An 18,407-nucleotide genomic window follows, 5' to 3' on the forward strand; every position below is an offset into this window, starting at 1 on the left:
TAAATCATGACTGTTAAAGTGAATGTGAGGGGCAAATGCTGGCATCTTATAAGAGTGCAGGTTCAAGTCCCAGCTGCTTCACTTCCAATCCAGCTCCCTGCTAATGCGCCTGGGAGAGCAGCAGAAAATGGTAGGGCGTGGGCCCCTACCATGTGGGAGACCAGGATGGAGTGGCTTCAGCTTGGCCCAGCCCTGGCTGTTGTGAATTCATAGATGGAAAAAGCAATTCTTGTCTTTTGCCCTTCTTTGTAACTCTGCTTTTCAAATAAAATGAACAAATAAATCTTCTAAATAAATCAGGTGAATGTGAAAAGCCTCCAGCCATGTTTAGGAATGTAATCTATAAACTATCAGAGCTACCCTCAAGGCTAAGAAAACCAGATTGTGTTATTTTCCTTACAGATTAGGTACATGTGAATAAAGTTTTCTGATCTCAGGGAAAAAAACATTGTCTATTGTGTGGCAATCAGAGAAAGTACCTTTGTCAAAACTATCTCCATCACTTCTAGAAACCATCTAGTGCCAAGTCTGGCTTTACCAACACCACGTGTAAGACATAAAAGCTGTGGTCCCTTGACTGGATAGACCCATGCATTTAAACTGTGAGCTGAACATCAGAGGCAAATGAAGGACTTAGGGTCTCTGGGAAGCTAGACAAAGGTGGACCTTTTTCTTAACTTTTCACAAGGATGAGAAGATATTTTCCAAAAGCAATAGGTTATGTTTCTATCCAGTGTTACATTCTCAGACTATGGGCTAGAGCATGCTGGCCATCTGTGCTAATGCAGCAGTGATAGTATTTTTAATATTCAAAGATGGATCTTGAGCACTGGCTTTATTCATACCCTCCATAGGCAGGTAACTGTTTTAGGGACATACCTTCACCTTAAGTATACAGGCAGGAAGAATTAGGCAGCCATTGGTGTGCTGACTCTCACAGTCAGCAAAAATACCAACAGTCAATTCAATAAGCAGAAGTGGAATTGATAATACCTGACACCTGTCATACCTGAGAAGATGCTGGAGAATTGAAACAGACTGGGGCTCTTGTAAACAAGCAGTGTTGAAGTCATTCAGATAACCACATCCAAAGGTCTCTTCCAAACTGTTATCAAAAAACAAACATACAAACAAAAAAAACCCAAAAATTATATATAGCATTCAAGGGCACACAGCTGCAAGTGATAACATTACCTCACAAAACACAGTCTTGGTGTACTCAATGTTCTAAACTCTGATGCTAACATTGTGGGAGCTGATGCCTCAATTTTCCTTAAATCTGGTACTTTATAGGTAACAGTACACTCTGGCAGGATTATAGGTGCTTAATAAATAATATTTTTAAAAACCAACAACAGGTGGTCCATTGTATTTTAAGCAGTTTTGAACAGCAGCTGCTGGAAAAGCCCAGAAAGTAGCCTGCTCCCAAGTAGCCACTCCCCAGCCTGGGGAAGCACAGGGCAGCGGACATTTTCCTGTGGCCACCTCTCACCTGTGCAGTCGGGCGTGTGTGTACTGCAGGAAGACTCCCGTGTCCCCACGACTCTGGAAAATACGATCCCAGCTGAACTGATAGTCAGATAGCAGCACACCTCGGAAGTCCTAAAATGACAGAGGAAATCTTTAGCCTCAGGATTTGCCCTAGTACCAGACAAATGGCACTCACAGGAAGGAGAGTTAACAGACCTGAATAATGAGCGCAGCCAGCCCGACCTTCTCCGCAGTCTCCTGTGGGTTCTCAAGTTTTTTAGTTGCTAAAAAAGACAGAGACAGCCATCTTTAACCCCCAAGACCCTGTGCCAGAATCAAGGAAGGACCCGGGGATAAAATCTGCTGAGAATGTTTGCTGATAATCAACAACAAGCAGGTTCACAAGAGGGTACTTATCTTTCTATTTTAGGCTAGGTTACCCTGATAATGACATTTTCCCTGCTGAAATTAAAGAGGAAGAATTAATAGTTTTTTTTAAAAAACTTATTTGAAAGGCAGGGTTAGAGGTACCGGGGGGGGGGGGGGGGGAGGTTTCCATCCACTAGTTCTGTCTTCAAATGGCTGCAATGACCGCAGCTGGGCTAGGAGCATCTTCTGGGTCTCCCACATGGGTTCAGGGACCCAAGCACTTGGGCCATCCTCTGCTGCTCTCCCAGGTGCATTAGCAGAGACCTGAATTGGACGTGGAGCAGCCAGGACTCAAACTAGTGCCCGTATGGGATGCTGGCACTACAGGCAGCTCTACCTGCTACACTGTAGCGCCAGCCTCAGTTTATTTCTCTCTTGTAAGATAGAAGAAATAACTGATAAAGTCATAAGGACTTATGACTTGTGTCTAATTTATAATGTAGAAATTTTGTATATTGACTTAGGCAACGGAATGATGTTAAAGGTGTCCATGAAAAGTGAACTAGGCTTGTACCACTCAAATTATTGAAATGGACAACTCTCCTGAGCAGCAAGTCTAAAAATTCTGACTCTTCAAACAGCAAAATATAAAAGCTGCATAAAAGTTATGATTTTAACAACAAAGCAAATTCACTCTTAATAGAAGCCATGTTCTGTAGCATCCGTAATTGAATCTCATTTAATACATCTTCCAGAAAAGTGACATCTCCTCTTCGAGTCTTCATTCCCTGCACGACTCCAAAAGGCACATGCTGGCACCTGAAAGAGAGTGGACATTTGATGGACTAAGCCACTGCTTCAGACACTAGCATCCCACATTGCAGTGCTGGTTCAAGTCCTGGCTACTCTGCTTCTGATCCAGCTTCCTGCTACAATGCCTGGGAAAGATGGTCCAAGTGCTTGGGCCCCTACCACCCACATAGTTGTCTAGGATGGAGTTCCTGGCTCCTGGTTTCAGCCTGGTCCAGATCTGGCTATTGTGAAAATTTGGGGAGTGAACCACCAAATAAATATTTCCCTCTCTCTTGCTCTTTCAAATAAATAAATAAAACTTAAAAGAAGCTAGAAAGAAAAAAAGGCTGGTGATGAACTTATCTAATGATACCTGGCAGACAGCAGTCTCAACTTCAACCCTCACAGTGGAGTTTAAAAAATTAACAAAGTGAAACAGGATGTGATCTATTGTACAGAACAAAGGATGTTAAATACGCAGCTTCATTTGATAGAGATAATCACTAGTATGTGATTAAGTTAGTGGCGTACAGGAGAAAATGAATATTGGAATTGAGAATTCTGTCAGGACACTGACAGCAGATGTCTAATAACAATACATTTATTAAATGTTCATGAGCTACAAATTAAAATAACCAGGACAAAAAGTTTTGCAAAAATGAAACCTTTTTTTCCACATTAACATCTTGAAGCAAGGAATTGAAGTCTGAATGAAAATCTGTCTATGTACCTTTTCAAGCTTGGTTGACCTAATAAAGCTTTAATGACCCTGAGCAGGCAATTAAGAACCATGGAGGCTGGCGCCGTGGCTTAACAGGCTAATCCTCCGCCTTGTGGCGCAGGCACACCGGGTTCTAGTCCCGGTTAGGGCGCCGGATTCTATCCCGGTTGCCCCTCTTCCAGGCCAGCTCTCTGCTATGGCCCGGGAAGGCAGTGGAGGATGGCCCAAGTCCTTGGGCCCTGCACCCGCATGGGAGACCAGGAGAAGCACCTGGCTCCTGGCTTCAGATCAGCGAGATGCGCCAGCTGCAGCGGCCATTGGAGGGTAAACCAATGGCAAAAAGAAAGACCTTTCTCTCTGTCTCTCTCTCACTATCCACTCTGCCTGTCAAAAAAAAAAAAAAAAAAAAGAACCATGGAGACTTTACCTTTCTACCCAGTCATATCCCATGATCTTCAGCATCTGAAACACTTGCTGAAAATGCCTTTTTTGTCCTTTATCTGTCTTGGAGAGAAGACATATTTGAAACAAAAGAACAGTGAAAAGTTAATCTACAAAAAATAATTTTGACCTGAGTCAAATTTATAGAGCTTTAAAAGACTAAAGTCATTGTCAATGCATACATTTTACTTATTTATGTATTTATTTTTAAAGATTTATTTTATTTGAAAGGCAGAGTTAGAGAGACAAGGAGAGATACAGAGCGGTCTTCCACCTGATGGTTCAATCTCCAAATGGTCACAATGGCCAGGGCTGGCCCAAGCCAAAGGCAGGAGCCAGGAGCTTCATCCAAGTCTCCCACAGGGGTGCAGGGGCCCAAGGTCTTGGGTGATCCTACGCTGGTTTCCCAGGTGCATTATCAGAAGGGAGTTGTATCAAAAATGGAGTATTCAGGATTCAAACGAGCACCCATATGGGATGCCAGCACTGCAGGTAGTGGCTTAACCTGTTAGGTCACAACACCAGTCCCAGTGAATATATTTTAAATTAACACACAGAAGATGCTACTATAAGACTATCTAATCTGTGTGCTACACCACACAGGGAAATAAGAGCCTCAGCCTTCCAGCTAAGGAGGAAATGTGAACTTGAACCTTCTGAGCACTCTATCTAAATTCCTTCCCTCTCAGGTATTACGACACTTACCTCCAAGAAACCTAAAACTAAACTTTAACATTTGATGACAACTTTGTAGTGAAAAGCGAAGTTGTACATGAAAAGGAAAGCAGAGAACAGACTGGAATACCTCAACAATAAAAGGAAAAAACTTGACATATGCACTACTTTGGATGGATCTCAAAGGCAATCACATGCTGAGTAAAACAAGTCAGTCTCAAAGGCTATATATATACTGTGTGATTCCATCAAAGTGACAAAACCAGCGTGATACAGAATACACCAGTGGTTGCCAAGGTTAGGGTTGGGGGCAAGGCTGAATTATTTTGGGGTTGGCCATGCAGGAGTTTATTTTGTGATGGAACAGTTCTGTATTCTGAATGTGGATGTAGTCACACAAATCTATACATGTGATAAAATTTCACCAAACCAGTCCCACACAAACATTCACATCCACACAAGAGTGCATGTAAATACTGGTGAAATATCAATAAGACACCACTAATCTCAATTTCCTGGTATTCATAAAGTATTATGGATATGTAAGAAATATTTGGAGGAAGGTAGGTGAAGGCCACACAAAAACACTGTACTAGGGGGACAGCGCTATGGCGTAGCAGGTTAAAACTCCAAGCCCCGGCCTGCAGCACTGGCATCCCATATGGGTGCTGGTTCGAGTCCCAGCTGCTCCACTTCTGGTCCAGTTCTCTTGCTATGGCCTGGGGAAGCAGCAGAAGATGGCCCAAGTGCTTGGGCCCCTGCACCAGCGTGGGAGACCCAGAAGAAGTTCCTGGCTTCAGATTAGTTCAGCTCTGGCCATCGTGGTCATTTGGGGGGTGAACCACTGAATGGAAGACTTCTCTCTCTGGCTCTACCTCTCTCTGTAACTGGCTTTCAAATAAATAAAATAAATCTTAAAAAAAAAAAAAAAAAAAAAAAAAAAACATTGTGCTGTATACTACTTTAAAACTTACTGTGAACCAAACTACATTGGCATTTCAAAATGAGAAGTGTGTGTGTCTGTCTGTGTGTGTTTGTGGGGGAGGTTGGGGAGCAGCATTATGGAACACTGGGTTAAGCCACTGCCTGTAATGCCAGCACCTGGTATTGGAATGTAGGTTCCCTGCTAATGTAACTGGGGAAGCAGTGAATGGTGGTTCAAGTGCTGGGCACCTGCCACCCATGTGGGAGACCTGGATGGAGTTCTGGGCTCTTGGCTTTGGCCTGGTTCAGCCCCAGCAGTTTGTGGTCATTTGGGGAGTAAACCAGAGAATGGACAATCTTTTTCTCTGCCTCTCTCCCTCTGTCACTTTGCCTTTCAAATAAAAAAAAAAAAAGAATTAAAGGATATTTTGGTACAAAATTTTAAAAATATGTATGTAATTTTTCATAATACACATTTATGGTGCATTCCTATGCATGGATTTCAAAACTTATTGCAACAAAATAAACATCTTATAATTCTGTTTTTCCATGAATTTTCAAAGTCTCTGTATTCTAAAAACTTTAAAAACAATCACATTATAGCAAACTGCACATATTAATTTCACATAACCATTTCCTGAATTTGAGTAATATTTTTTCCTTCTAAAGCAATCTGAGCTTTTATATTTATAAATTAAAAATTTTGTAGAGGTTGCCAACTTTAATACACTTGATGTTGAATTCTCTGTGTAGTCTGACATGATTATTTTTCCGTAATTTTCAACATGGCACCCAATTTCAATCTGTAGTTTTCATGAGATAAGGATTTTACTCTTTTCTTCATTGTGATTACTTACCACATAAATCATTGTATCAAAATTATACTTCTCCATTCGATCTATGGCAGCTGCAAGATCTCTGAAGAAAAGGCCATAAATCAAGAGTTACTGAGGAGACCTGGGTAATAATTTGTTTCATTTATTTAGTAGCAATGAGACTTTTCTAATTAAGAACTCCCACTACTGCATAGTCTGGGGCATCCCATCCACGCTTGCATAATGACATTATCATCCTTTGATACAAAATAACAAAATAGGCTTGGGAAAACACTAATAAAAAGGCACAGGAAAAGGAAATAAAAACTAAATATAAATAAAAGTTCTAGGCCAATGGTGACAATAACTAAAACAGCTCTGGGCAATCTGTCATGTAGGTAAATGTTTTATGATTAATGAAGTCTCTACTGAAAACAATTACCTAATGGCTACTTCTCTGTAATACATTCTCTCAAGGGACATTCTTAAAATATAGGTAAAGCAGCAGATAAACAAGCATCTTTTAACTATTTTCCTTTTAATACTATTAAAATTTTTCAAAGTCTTGGGCCTGTCACAGCAATACCTTCTCAAGCATTTTAAAAGACCATAAAGTTCTTTAATGAAAATTTTACTGATCTTTTATCGCCTATTAAGTACAAAATGCCTTGTTTGTACATAGTATAAATAAAGAAAAATAAACAATAAACTATAAAATATCAAGCCAAGAATTATAAAAATAATGAAGTTTATAATTTTGGGTAATAGTATGTCATAGGGGGCCAGCACTGTGGCATAGGGTAGTAAGCCTCCGCGTCCAATGCCAGCATCCCATATGGATGCCAATTTGAGTCCTGGCTGCTCACTTCCGATCCAGCTCTCTACTACAGTCTGGGAAAGCAGTAGAAGATGGCCCAAGTCCTTGGCCCCTGCACCCACGTGGGAGACCCAGAAGAAGCTCCTGGCTCCTGGCTTCGGATTGGCACAGTTCCAGCCATTGCGGCCAATTGGGGAGTGAACCATCGGATGGAAGACCTCTCTCTCTCTCTGCCTCTCCTCTCTCTGTGTGACTGTGACTTTCAAGTAAAATAAATAAATCTTTAAAAAAACAAAAACAAAAAAAAAAACACACTAGTGATATATTTCTTGGTTTCAGTCAAAAGTAAGCCTGAAAGAACAAAAGAGAAGAATCTAAGGAAAAGTTCCAAGTTGAGTTTGTAGAAACTGAATTTGAAAGCCTGAAAAAATAAATGCCAGGTCATTTAGTCCAGGTTTCTCATATACAGAGTGGGGAGCCAGGGCCCAGAGAATTAAGTGATGGTCATGGTGTCAGAAGCAAAGAAATCCAGGTCCCCAGCCTCAAACTGCATGCTGTGTTCAGTATTCTCTGCTAGATATAATATATATCATATAAATAATATACTGGTATCTAGCAGAAGAATGTACCTTGTGTATATATGTTCTTCTTGACTTCAACTGCATGGAACTGCTAAAGCAAAAACCAAAAAATAAAAGGAATTTTCTAAGGGGCAGGTAAGAGACTTGATTGGTTGTTTGAAATTGGAACAAATGATAGTAGTTAATGGCAACAATAAAGTATCATTACATTAACTATGTTATGAAAATGTTTTGTGAGCTAACATAAAATTGGCCTAGAAGACACCAGAGCCGTTTGCCCATGTTTGCCCACAGTGCTTAGGTATGGTCATGCTGGCTTGTGTGCCTTTTTTCTTGTCCTATCTTCTTCTTCCTGTTAGCCTTACCCCACAAATAAGTATGCTTGCTAAGCCTACTTCTTGCTGATTAACAGAGACTGCTCCTTCCCGTAAGGGTCAGTTATGGAAATGGTGAAAAAAATAAAAGTGGCATGGCCTACTTCTTCCCTAGCCTATTCATCACAATTATCATGAGGCCTGGTATGCGCATGTAAGATGGTCTTTATAGTGTGAAGAACCACTGAGCTATTATTATCTCCTTTTTGTGTAGATTCCTGCCAAACATGCAATTGTAAAACATAAGTACCTCTGCTGTTTATAGTTTGTAGAGCAATGTATAGCTTATGATGCTTAACTAGATATAAAATTTTTTGGTCACTTTTCTGATGATCCAAGGGAACCTCAAAAAGTTTATAGAAACCATGTATTATGAAAAAAATCATGCATACATTTCAAAATATTTTTGCCTCTCAAATAAAATTATATTTTAATTCCATTTTTCCAAAAATGTGTGTGTGTGTGTATGTGTGTTTTAAAGATTTATTTGTTTAAAAGTCAGAGTTACAGAGAGAGAGGGAGAGATAGAGACAGATCTTCCATCTGCTGGTCCACTCCCTAGATGGCAAGGGCTGGGCCAGGCCAAAGCCAGGAGCTTCATACGTCTCCTACATGGGTGACAAAGACTCAAACACTTGAGCCATCTTCCACAGCTTTTTACAGGCCATTAGCAGGGAGCTGGACTGGAAGTGGAGCAGCCAGGACAGGAACTGGTGACCATATGGGATGCTGTTGTTGCAGGTGGTAGCTTTACCCACTATGCTACAACACTGGCCCCCAAAAATGTTTTAAAGTACCTTCACGTTAAATCTTTACAACAGATAGAAATCCAATAAATAGTTTTTGAATGTGAAAGCAACAGATTTAGAACCTACAACTAGGATCTGATAAGTTTTAGAGACTAAAATAGTTGCCTTGACATTAACCATAAGACAAAGAACATGAAGACATATGTACATCCCAACAACAGCATCTACAAACCTGGTTGCATAAAGAGAAGTCCCATCACTTCGCATTACAGTACAAATTGAGGAGGGGTCACTGTTCCCAGAGAGATCCACTACAGCAGTTCCTTTTCTAGAAATGTAAACAGATCACTCTGAAGCAGCATAATAAATTAAGACTTTAAAAGTGTAACTTCCATAACATTATGTTTGGCAAACTGAAGCTAGTCACATTACCCAACTAATAAGTGTCTATTCACTCTATAGACAACAATGGAAAAAAAAAAAGAAGAAATATGACTGAGAATCTATTAAGAAGTGGGGATGTTGTAACTAACAGTTGGTTATTCTCTTTCTCATCTGTAGCTCTGGATAAGGTGCTCAGATAGAATCTTTAATATACTCAGTTGAAAAATGAGATTGCAACTGCAGCTTAACTAAGAAATATCAGATTCCTCTTCTAATACAAGCTATTATAATGTGCTAGAAAATATACTCCTGAGTATTATAACCATAGAATTTTGTTATTATCTTTCTAGCTTTGCCAAAAACTGGGATATATGACAGTCTAAAAATTTTCCTAAAAAGATTTAACTGAGGATATTATTAATCATATTCTCCAAGTCCTCTCTATAATGATGAGAAGAGAAATCTGGCTTTGGTGTTATGAAAAGTGATACTTCTAAGCAACCGGTTTGCTTCTATATTATGGCTGCTTGGACTTCTATGACTGGGACTATTTTTCTTTCTTTTTTTTTTTTGACAGGCAGAGTGGACAGAGAGAGAGACAGAGAGAAAGGTCTTCCTTTTGCCATTGGTTCACCCTCCAATGGCTGCTGTGGCTGGCACGCTGCGGCCAGCGCACCACGCTGATCCGAAGGCAGGAGCCAGGTGCTTCTCCTGGTCTCCCATGGGGTGCAGGGCCCAAGCACTTGGGTCATCCTCCACTGCACTCCCGGGCCACAGAAGAGTGCTGACCTAGAAGAGGGGCAACTGGGACAGAATCCGGCGTCCCGACCGGGACTAGAACCCGGTGTGCTGGCACCGCAGGCGGAGGATTAGCCTGTTGAGCCGTGGCGCTGGCCGGGACTATTTTTCTTTCTTAAGCTGACAGAAAGCTAAAATCTAAAATAGGCAAGCAAAAAAGTAATGAAAGTCTTCTGCATTGGAAAGGAAGAGATGAAACAGTCTGCAGGCAACAGAGAACGGTCCAACAAAAAATTGTTAGAATAAATGAATTTAATAAAATTGTAGGATACAAAATCAACATACAAGAATAACTAGCTTTTCTCTGTAGGAACAATGAACTAAGAAAGAAATGAAGAAAAGCAATCTCATTTATAATAACATTAAAAAATTAAAATACTTAGGAACAAATTTAAGAAAGTAAAAGATCTATACACCAAAAACTATAAAATATGAAAGAAATTAAACACAAATGCACAAGTGAATAGAAAAACTTCGTGTGTTTATGGATTGGAAGAATGTCATAAAAATGTCCATACTCCAAGTGATCTACATATTCAATATAGTCCCTATCAAAATTCCAACAACATGTTTTGTTAATGTTTACTTATTCATTTGAAAGACAGTGACAGAAAGAGAGAGGGAGAGAAATCCAACTACTATCAGCTAATTCACTCCCTAAATACCCATAGCAGCCAGGCCTGGTTGGACCAAGCCAAAGCCTGGAGCCAGGCACTCCATTCCTGTCTCCTACACAGGCAGCAGGAGTCCAAGTGCTTGAGACATCTGCTGCAGGACTTGATCCCAGGACTCTTAGATACAGGTGTCAGCCATGTAATCTACCATATAACAATGCCCTTTCCCGACAATATTTTTTTTTACAGAAATAGAAAACACATTCCTAAAATTCATATGGAACCACAAAAGACTCCAAACAGTAAAAGCAATCTTTTTAAAAAAATTTTTAAAATTGTACTTGAGAGGGAAAGGGACAGGGTACATTCTTCATCTGCTGGCTCACTTTCCAAATGCTTGCAAAAGTTCCCAGCCAGAGACAAAGGTAGGAGCCACTCAATCCAGGTCTCCCAGGTGAGTGTCTGGGACCTAATTACTTGAGTCATCCTCCTGCTGTTTCTTAGGGTCTACATTAGCAGGTAGCTGGAGTCAATGGTGGAGAAGGGCATCAAACCCAGGTACTCAAATATGGAGTAAGCAGTCCTAAGCAGACCAGTGACTTTAACAGCTGGGTTATACACCTTCCCCAGCAAAAGCAATCTGGAATAAAAAGAACAAAGCTGGATGTACCACACTATTTGGTCTCAAATTCTACAAAGCTAAATGAATCAAAATAAAGGTATTGGCACAAAAAGACATATATAGACCAATCAAATAGAATAAAGAGCACAGATACTAGCAAAATTACAGAAAACAGAACAGAGGTTCCCCAAAGAATTAACAACAGAATTACCATATGATCTAGCAATCTCACTACTGCATATATAATAAAAGAAGATTTAGTCAGTATGTAGAAAAGATACCTGACCTGCCATGTTCATCACAGCATTACTCAACAATGGCCAAGATACAGAATAGACTCAAGTGTTCATCGATGGATAAATGGATAAAGAGTATGAATACTTCAGCCTTAAAACACAAAAAGGAAGTCCATCATCTGTGACAACATGGATGAACCTGGAGGCCATTATGCTGAGTGAATTAAGCCAGACACAGAAAAACAATCTCATTTATATGCAGAATCTAAAACACTGTTCTCAAGGCTGGCATTGTAGTGTGGTGGATTAAGCTGCAGCTTGCAATGCTGGCAACCCATACTGTTGGTAAACTATACTGGAGCACTGGATAGAGTCCCAGCTACTCTACTTCTGGTCCAGCTTCCTGTTAATGCATTTGGGAAGGCAGCAGAGGATGGTCCAAGTGCTTGGGCCACTGCCACCCATGTGGAAGACCAGAATGGAGTTTTTGGCTTCTGTCTTTGGCCTGGTTCAGACTTGGCTATCCATCTGGGTAGTGACCCAGCAGATGGAAGATGTCTCTGTCACTGTGCCTATCAAATTAATAAATTTTTTTCCAGAAATTTAAAAATTGTTCTAGAGAAACAGAGTACAATGGTGGTTACCAAAAGTGGAGAATAGGGAGAAAATAGTTAAAGGGCACAAAATTTCACTAAGGTAGGAGGAATAAGTTCTAGAAATTTACAATATGACTATAACTAGTTAAAATATATAGTACAGAGGCTGGCGCCACAGCTCAATAGGCTAATGCTCCACCTTGCAGCGCCGGCACACCGGGTTCTAGTCCTGGTCGGGGCGCCAGATTCTGCTGGGCTGCCCCTCTTCCAGGCCAGCTCTCTGCTATGGCCAGGAAGTGCAGTGGAGGATGGCCCAAGTGCTTGGGCCCTGCACCCCATGGGAGACCAGGAGAAGCACCTGGTTCCTGCCTTCGGATCAGCGCGGTGCGCCGGCTGCAGCGCGCCAGTCGCGGCGGCCATTGGAGGGTGAACTAACGGCAAAGGAAGACCTTTCTCTCTGTCTCTCTCTCTGTCCACTCTGCCTTTCAAAAAAAAAAAAAAATATATATATATATATATAGTGCAGATACCTAGATGAGGTGATGGACATGTTAGCTTGATTTAAACATTCCATGATACATATTGAAAACATAATGTAGCACACCATAAATACAATTCAATGTTATTTCTCCTTTAAAAACAATAAAAAAAAGAAATCTACATAAGTGGATGCATTAACCTCATCTATCATCTCTAACTTTGTTTTACTTTTCCTGCCCCTACTTCCTGATTGCTTCATTATACTTTTTAAAGAGCTTTTATCCTATCTTCGTAAGCTGCCTTAAATCTTTTCTTTAAAAGGATTTTTTTTAAAGGGTATGGTTGAGACAGAAATAGGTTCTAGTTCCTTCTTCCAGTTATACCATTATCAGGTGTGTGACTTTAGTAAAGTCACTTGTATTTTCTAAGCTTCAGTTCTTTGCTGTATAAAGTACAGATAACATCTTTCTCCCAACCTTATTAGCCTTTCGCTAAATAAGCAAGATCACATGGGGAAAGGTGCTTTGAACAGCAAAAAGCACTAAGAAAAAGACACCTGGAAAGCTGCTCACCCAGATTCTGGTGTCCTTACTGAAATTATACATCAATATCAATTTCAAAGAACAAATAACTAAAGCAACAAACAGTAATCTGACCATACACTGTTTTCTGCAGGAGTCCTTTACTGTCCAGCAACTTTAAGATTTCCTGAGATTTTTCACGATAAAATGACTCTCCCGAATATTCATCAAAGTAGACATCAAGACGCTAAAAGGGTTCAGAGACAAAATTTTACAAAATGTTAGTTAAATCTCATATTATCTTATCCTAAGACAAATTAAGGATGGTTCACTATCTGTCACAAACAGGAAAAATTAGATCAAGTCACTCCTTTGCTATATAGAACTGTTAGTGAAATGAATATGAATATGGGAATCACAAGGTACATGCAGCTCTTTAAAATTAAAATTAATTGAAAATTTAGTTTCCCAGTCACACTACTCATACCTCAAGTGCTCAATAACCACATATACCCTGTGACTGCCATACTGGACAGCACAGATGCAGAACATTCACTTATAGTAGAAAGCTATACTGGACAACCCTAGAGAATGGCCTACAATGAGCTTGACACTACAATCACCTCCATTTCCTTCCTTCTGTGCTTCATTTTGCTTACTTCCTCTAGCCACACGACTTCTTTACCAAAACACTCCTCGTCCTACTCATAGTGCACACCTCATCTCTCCATATCTCCTCATCTCACCTCCATCTACCACCATATAATAGACTGCATATATTTCTTGTTTCATTTTCTTTGTTTTGTCTCCTGTAAGGTCCACGACAGCAAGGAGTTTTACCTCTTATTCATTGTTGTACCCCTCCCTCCAAAGTGTTTATTAAATGAATGAATGAATTCTCATCACGTTAATGAAGGAATGAGAGCAGAGAAGATGAAAGCCAGACTGAAATGAAATATTCAGAGGTGAGATACCGCTTCAGGATTATTTTGCAACTTTAACTTTCTGATCAAAGAGCAATATTTGAGTTCCAGTTTTCTATTCAACCAGAAATCTACTCCTAAAACATGAGCTGAAGCAGCGGCTTTACCACGCAGTGGAGAGCAGAAAGGAGAATCACAGATAGATACCTTGTAAATTCTGATGTACTCTTCAATACTCAAGTCCCGAAATTTTTGCCACAGTGAAAGAGCTTGTGCATCACCCAGTTCCAATCTCTGGAAGAACTCCTGTGCTGATTTTGCTACACTTTTATCATCTGCTGCTTCTTTATTAACTTGTACATAAACCTAAAAGTATAACAGTAATTAAATGAAGTACACTTACAGCCAATGTTATCTGCAATAAGGAAAAGAAGAAAACGAAGCACAAACCTGAGCATTCTCATTTATAAGTTACCTAAGTGGCCTCACCAGAGTGGTTGCTTTTTTCCCTCACCTTTGCCATATGCCTGTAGTAAAGCCTATCTGTCTGCAGCCCTCCTCTCAAGCTTAGAAAGGCATACAATTAAATACATAGGATTACAAAGGAAGAGTTTACCTTTCAATAATCCTTGTGCATACAAACTAAATATTTTTAAGGAATATAAACGTGTGATATAGTAACAGAGGAAAATTTCTGATAAAGGTTAGTCAAAATAAAGTTTAATTTTTTTTTCTTCTCATCTAAGTTCATAGATGCCTAGGTAGACTAAGCTTGTATTTCTTCTAATTTTGTTCAAAATTACAAAGTATTCTTCCAACTTCTGTGAGAAGGGCTGAAGAAATGGGATGGCTCAATTTGGCCAAAAAAGGGGCAGAGCATGATTTAGGAGTTGGCTTAATCAAAGATTTTCAACTGTTCTCCAAAACTGAAAGACCAGTGAAGCACAGGATCTTGGTAAAAAGTAAACAGGACTTTTTGTGAAGATAAATTATACTCCAGCATGGATTCCTAGGAACTGTGTAGATCAAAATAGTTAGATAGAAAGAATAAATTAAGAACTAGAAAAATTTGAAGGCCCCAATATAAAGAAGATAATAGAGAAGGAAATGCTAATTGCTTTGATTTGATACTCATATTGCATAAATGTATTGAGATATCAGGTAGTACTCCCAAAATATGTACAACTATTATATGTCCATTAAACAGGAAAAAAAAAATTATGTGGAGCACCCACTTCCAGCATGTTTTTAGCACCACCTGTCTTGGCTGGTTTAGTTCTTCACCCATCCAATCACTGGAGCAGAAGTCAACGCCTTATTAAGGACTTACTCTTCCAGCTCTCGGATTCTGTGTTCCCAATGAAGTTTTAATCACCTTCTAGCTTTCAAAGTACAAAGTTAATAAATGATATTAAAATGTTAATATAATAGTTTAAGCAGCATTGATATTATGCATATGAGCTACAAAGATTTTACATATAAGTTGTAACTCACTTCTAGGTTGAGAAATGACTGACAAGTTCACTATCATATTATTTCTAGAAAGCTACTAAAGTAGCAAAAAAGCAAAAAAAATTGGTAAGTAAACTACTAAAAAGAAATGAGGCTTCTCAACTCTTACAGTAGGAACATCAAAATATCTTGGCAGTAGCATTTCGGTAGGAACAATGATTTTAAGGCTTATACAAACTAGATACTTCTAACAAAGTTGACAATGCATTAAATGTCTCTCTCAAGGTAAAAAATGTCTCATCTTAATAGGTGGTTTATGTTAATTACTGGAATGGCAGACTTTAATAAATGTTTCTAAGTAAAGGTTAAAATTACGTAACTGTTTTTCCTATTTAAGTCACAATGTTCGGAAAAATTATCACAGAAGGTCTGAGGCTGTTATCTTTAAAATGTCTTGCTCCCAAGATTGGCTAGCAGCTGGCATGTGGAAACTTCAAGTTTGAGAATATTTCTACCAACTGAACTGATAAAAGTGGCTCACTATACATAAACTGTTTCACCACCTGTTTTCCTTCTGGAACTTTGGAATTCAGGATGTGCTAGGCTGAGGGTACAACATGATCAATCCTACCTTGGACAAAGGAGTATGCAACAAGTTTCCCCAGTAGAGAACATTTCACATGTGTTATTATAATTTGTTTCCTGAAGAATTAAGTACATCCTGTGTGATTCTAGTGGGAAAGGACCCTAGGAAGCTTGGGACTCATTTCCTCTGTACTTCAACCCATGTGCCTTTTCTCATCACTAATTTGCTTTCTATATTTTCACTGTAATAAATCACAGTCCTAAATATGATGATATGCTGCATCCTGTGAGTCTTAAAAGTGAGCCAGTAGCAAGGAGTTGATCTTGGGGTGACCTGTCATATATCATAAAAAATTGTTTTCCATGAGTTAATCTTAGTAAGTCCAGAATAAAGTATACATTGCCAGCTAGAGAAAGATTTTGGTAAAGTAAGGGAAAATAGAGGGGGTAAAATAAAACAATGCAAACTTCCTGACTTTTAAGTGATCTACCTCTGACAACTGCTTAACAGTTCATCTGACAAGAGTAAAGACACATATACATCCACAATTGGTTTGTGATTCTCTCACACACTCATGCACAAATGCACACACACATACATAATGTATAGTAAACATGCAAAAAATGTCCTTATTTCCAGAAGAGGAAAGGGTTTAGTTTTTTTAATTTTTTTAATTTAGGACTTTAAATCCCAATAACCAATCATTTAAATGTCTATTATGGGGGCCAGTGCTGTGGTGTAGCGGGTAAGGTCACCGCCTGCAGTGCCGGCATCCCACATAGGCGCAGGTTCGAGACCTGGCTGCTCCACTTCTAATCCAGCTCTCTGCTATGGCCTGTGACAGCAGTAGAAGATGGCCCAAGTCCTTGGGCTCCTACACCTGTGTGGGAGACCCAGAGGAAGCTCCTGGCTTCAGACTGGCACAGCTCTGGCCATTGTGGTCATCTGGGGAATGAACCAGCGGATGGAAGCCCTCCCGACACCAGCTTCTCCTCCTCTCCCTGTGTAACTCTTTCAAAAACAAAACAAAACAAAACAAAAGGGGGAGGAGAAATTCAGATTGTTCTAAAGTTTCACTTCTCACCAGCCAGTGCTAACATTATTTAATAATACACTTAAAGACTGAAGGCGGAGAATCAGCATCCTTGACTTTTTGAATGTCTGAAGATGATAACCAGCTATGCTATCTCGGACACTGCAGGGCATCAAAGACATCTTTTAACTGATAAAATCAGCTTTCCTTTTAGCAATAAAACATTTCCTTTACTAACATTTGCACTGGGTTCCAAAAAATGGAAAAAAATTCTCATTTACACTAAAAGTCATAATCCACTTTAACTTTGAAAACCAGATCTGCAAAAACTAGTTTAAAAACACATTAACCAGGAGGTAGCCATTTTAGACTTTGCTACAAGCAAGGGAAGGAGGAAGAATGAGTGCTCTTCTATGAACAAACAGCAGGGTGAGTGCACCTTACTTGCCTCCTGTCTATAAAAGCCGTTCCCCATGGGAAGTCATAGGGCAAAGAGCACGAATGAAAGCAACACCGTTACTCCTATCCTTCTTGTTCTCCATACACGAGGCATCCTCTGCCTCTGTTCCTTCCCCATGTGTGTCTATCAGTTAACAACCTCTCAGATGGGTGGTGATCTCTCAGTATATTTATGAATCTCAAAACGCAGAAAATGTATTAAATTGAATAGAAAGAAATGCATATTAAGTTTCTATGGAGTTTGAGCATGAATTTTGTTAATATATTACAGGAAATGTTGGCTATTTCCAGGACAGTGAGGTAGGGAAAGAGAAAGCTAAGAGGAGTAACTCTTATGTGTCAAGCTGTACTCTAAATCAATGTCGAAAAGTTCTCCAAGCAAGTGTTTGTATTTTCTGTGCCAAGGGGTGTCTCTGTGGGCCTGCATCTAATGAAAAATTTGCTAAGTCTGTGGTTAAAAAGAAACAAACAAACAAACCATTATTCAAAGTATAACATCATAATAAGTAAAAATTCCAGGTACCAAGAGAGCATGTTTTATTTATAGAAAACCATAAAGAGTTATTAATTTTTAAACCCTTGCCTGTCAATAAAATCCTTAATGGGAAAGAGAGAAGAAATCTTATGGTTAACATAAATCAAAATGTAGGCATTTAAAGTGCACAGGCATGTAACTCGAAGGCAATGACAAACCTTGAAAAGTCTTAGAACTAGAATGTGGTTTTGTTCAATTTAATTGTAAAGCCAGCAGCAAGAGAAATCACATAACACAAAGGAAAACTATGATATGTTCTCTGTGGCTTTAGCTGCAGAAGTAGTGTCTAGTGCTCTTCCTTATATGTAGGCAGAACACCTTTACTCTGATCCTTGATGCATCAAAATTTTGGAACAGTTAAAAAGGAAACACATCTCTCAAGATTACTTGGATGGGAAGACTTTGTTAATGAATTCTAGGAAGGATGGAAGATGGAGAGG

The 18,407-nt window shown here is 39.4% G+C and overlaps 1 protein-coding gene across 2 annotated transcripts in view; it reads right to left on the bottom strand.

Moving 5' to 3' along the window:
* RARS2 (arginyl-tRNA synthetase 2, mitochondrial) overlaps positions 1–18,407 on the bottom strand; it is an 82,647-nt gene that overhangs the window by 22,515 nt on the left and 41,725 nt on the right. For both annotated transcript variants that reach the window (XM_062186476.1, XM_062186475.1), the window contains exons 9-17: positions 14,110–14,268; positions 13,120–13,226; positions 8,961–9,056; positions 6,250–6,310; positions 3,780–3,856; positions 2,534–2,658; positions 1,687–1,754; positions 1,493–1,602; positions 1,010–1,105 (exon numbers count right to left, since the gene is read on the bottom strand). In XM_062186476.1, coding sequence (XP_062042460.1) covers positions 1,010–1,105; positions 1,493–1,602; positions 1,687–1,754; positions 2,534–2,658; positions 3,780–3,856; positions 6,250–6,310; positions 8,961–9,056; positions 13,120–13,226; positions 14,110–14,268 — 899 coding nt within the window. The remainder of the gene's footprint in view (positions 1–1,009; positions 1,106–1,492; positions 1,603–1,686; positions 1,755–2,533; positions 2,659–3,779; positions 3,857–6,249; positions 6,311–8,960; positions 9,057–13,119; positions 13,227–14,109; positions 14,269–18,407) is intronic.

The sequence above is a fragment of the Lepus europaeus genome, chromosome 3 (genome assembly GCF_033115175.1).
Source record: "Lepus europaeus isolate LE1 chromosome 3, mLepTim1.pri, whole genome shotgun sequence".
Taxonomy (NCBI): domain Eukaryota; kingdom Metazoa; phylum Chordata; class Mammalia; order Lagomorpha; family Leporidae; genus Lepus; species Lepus europaeus.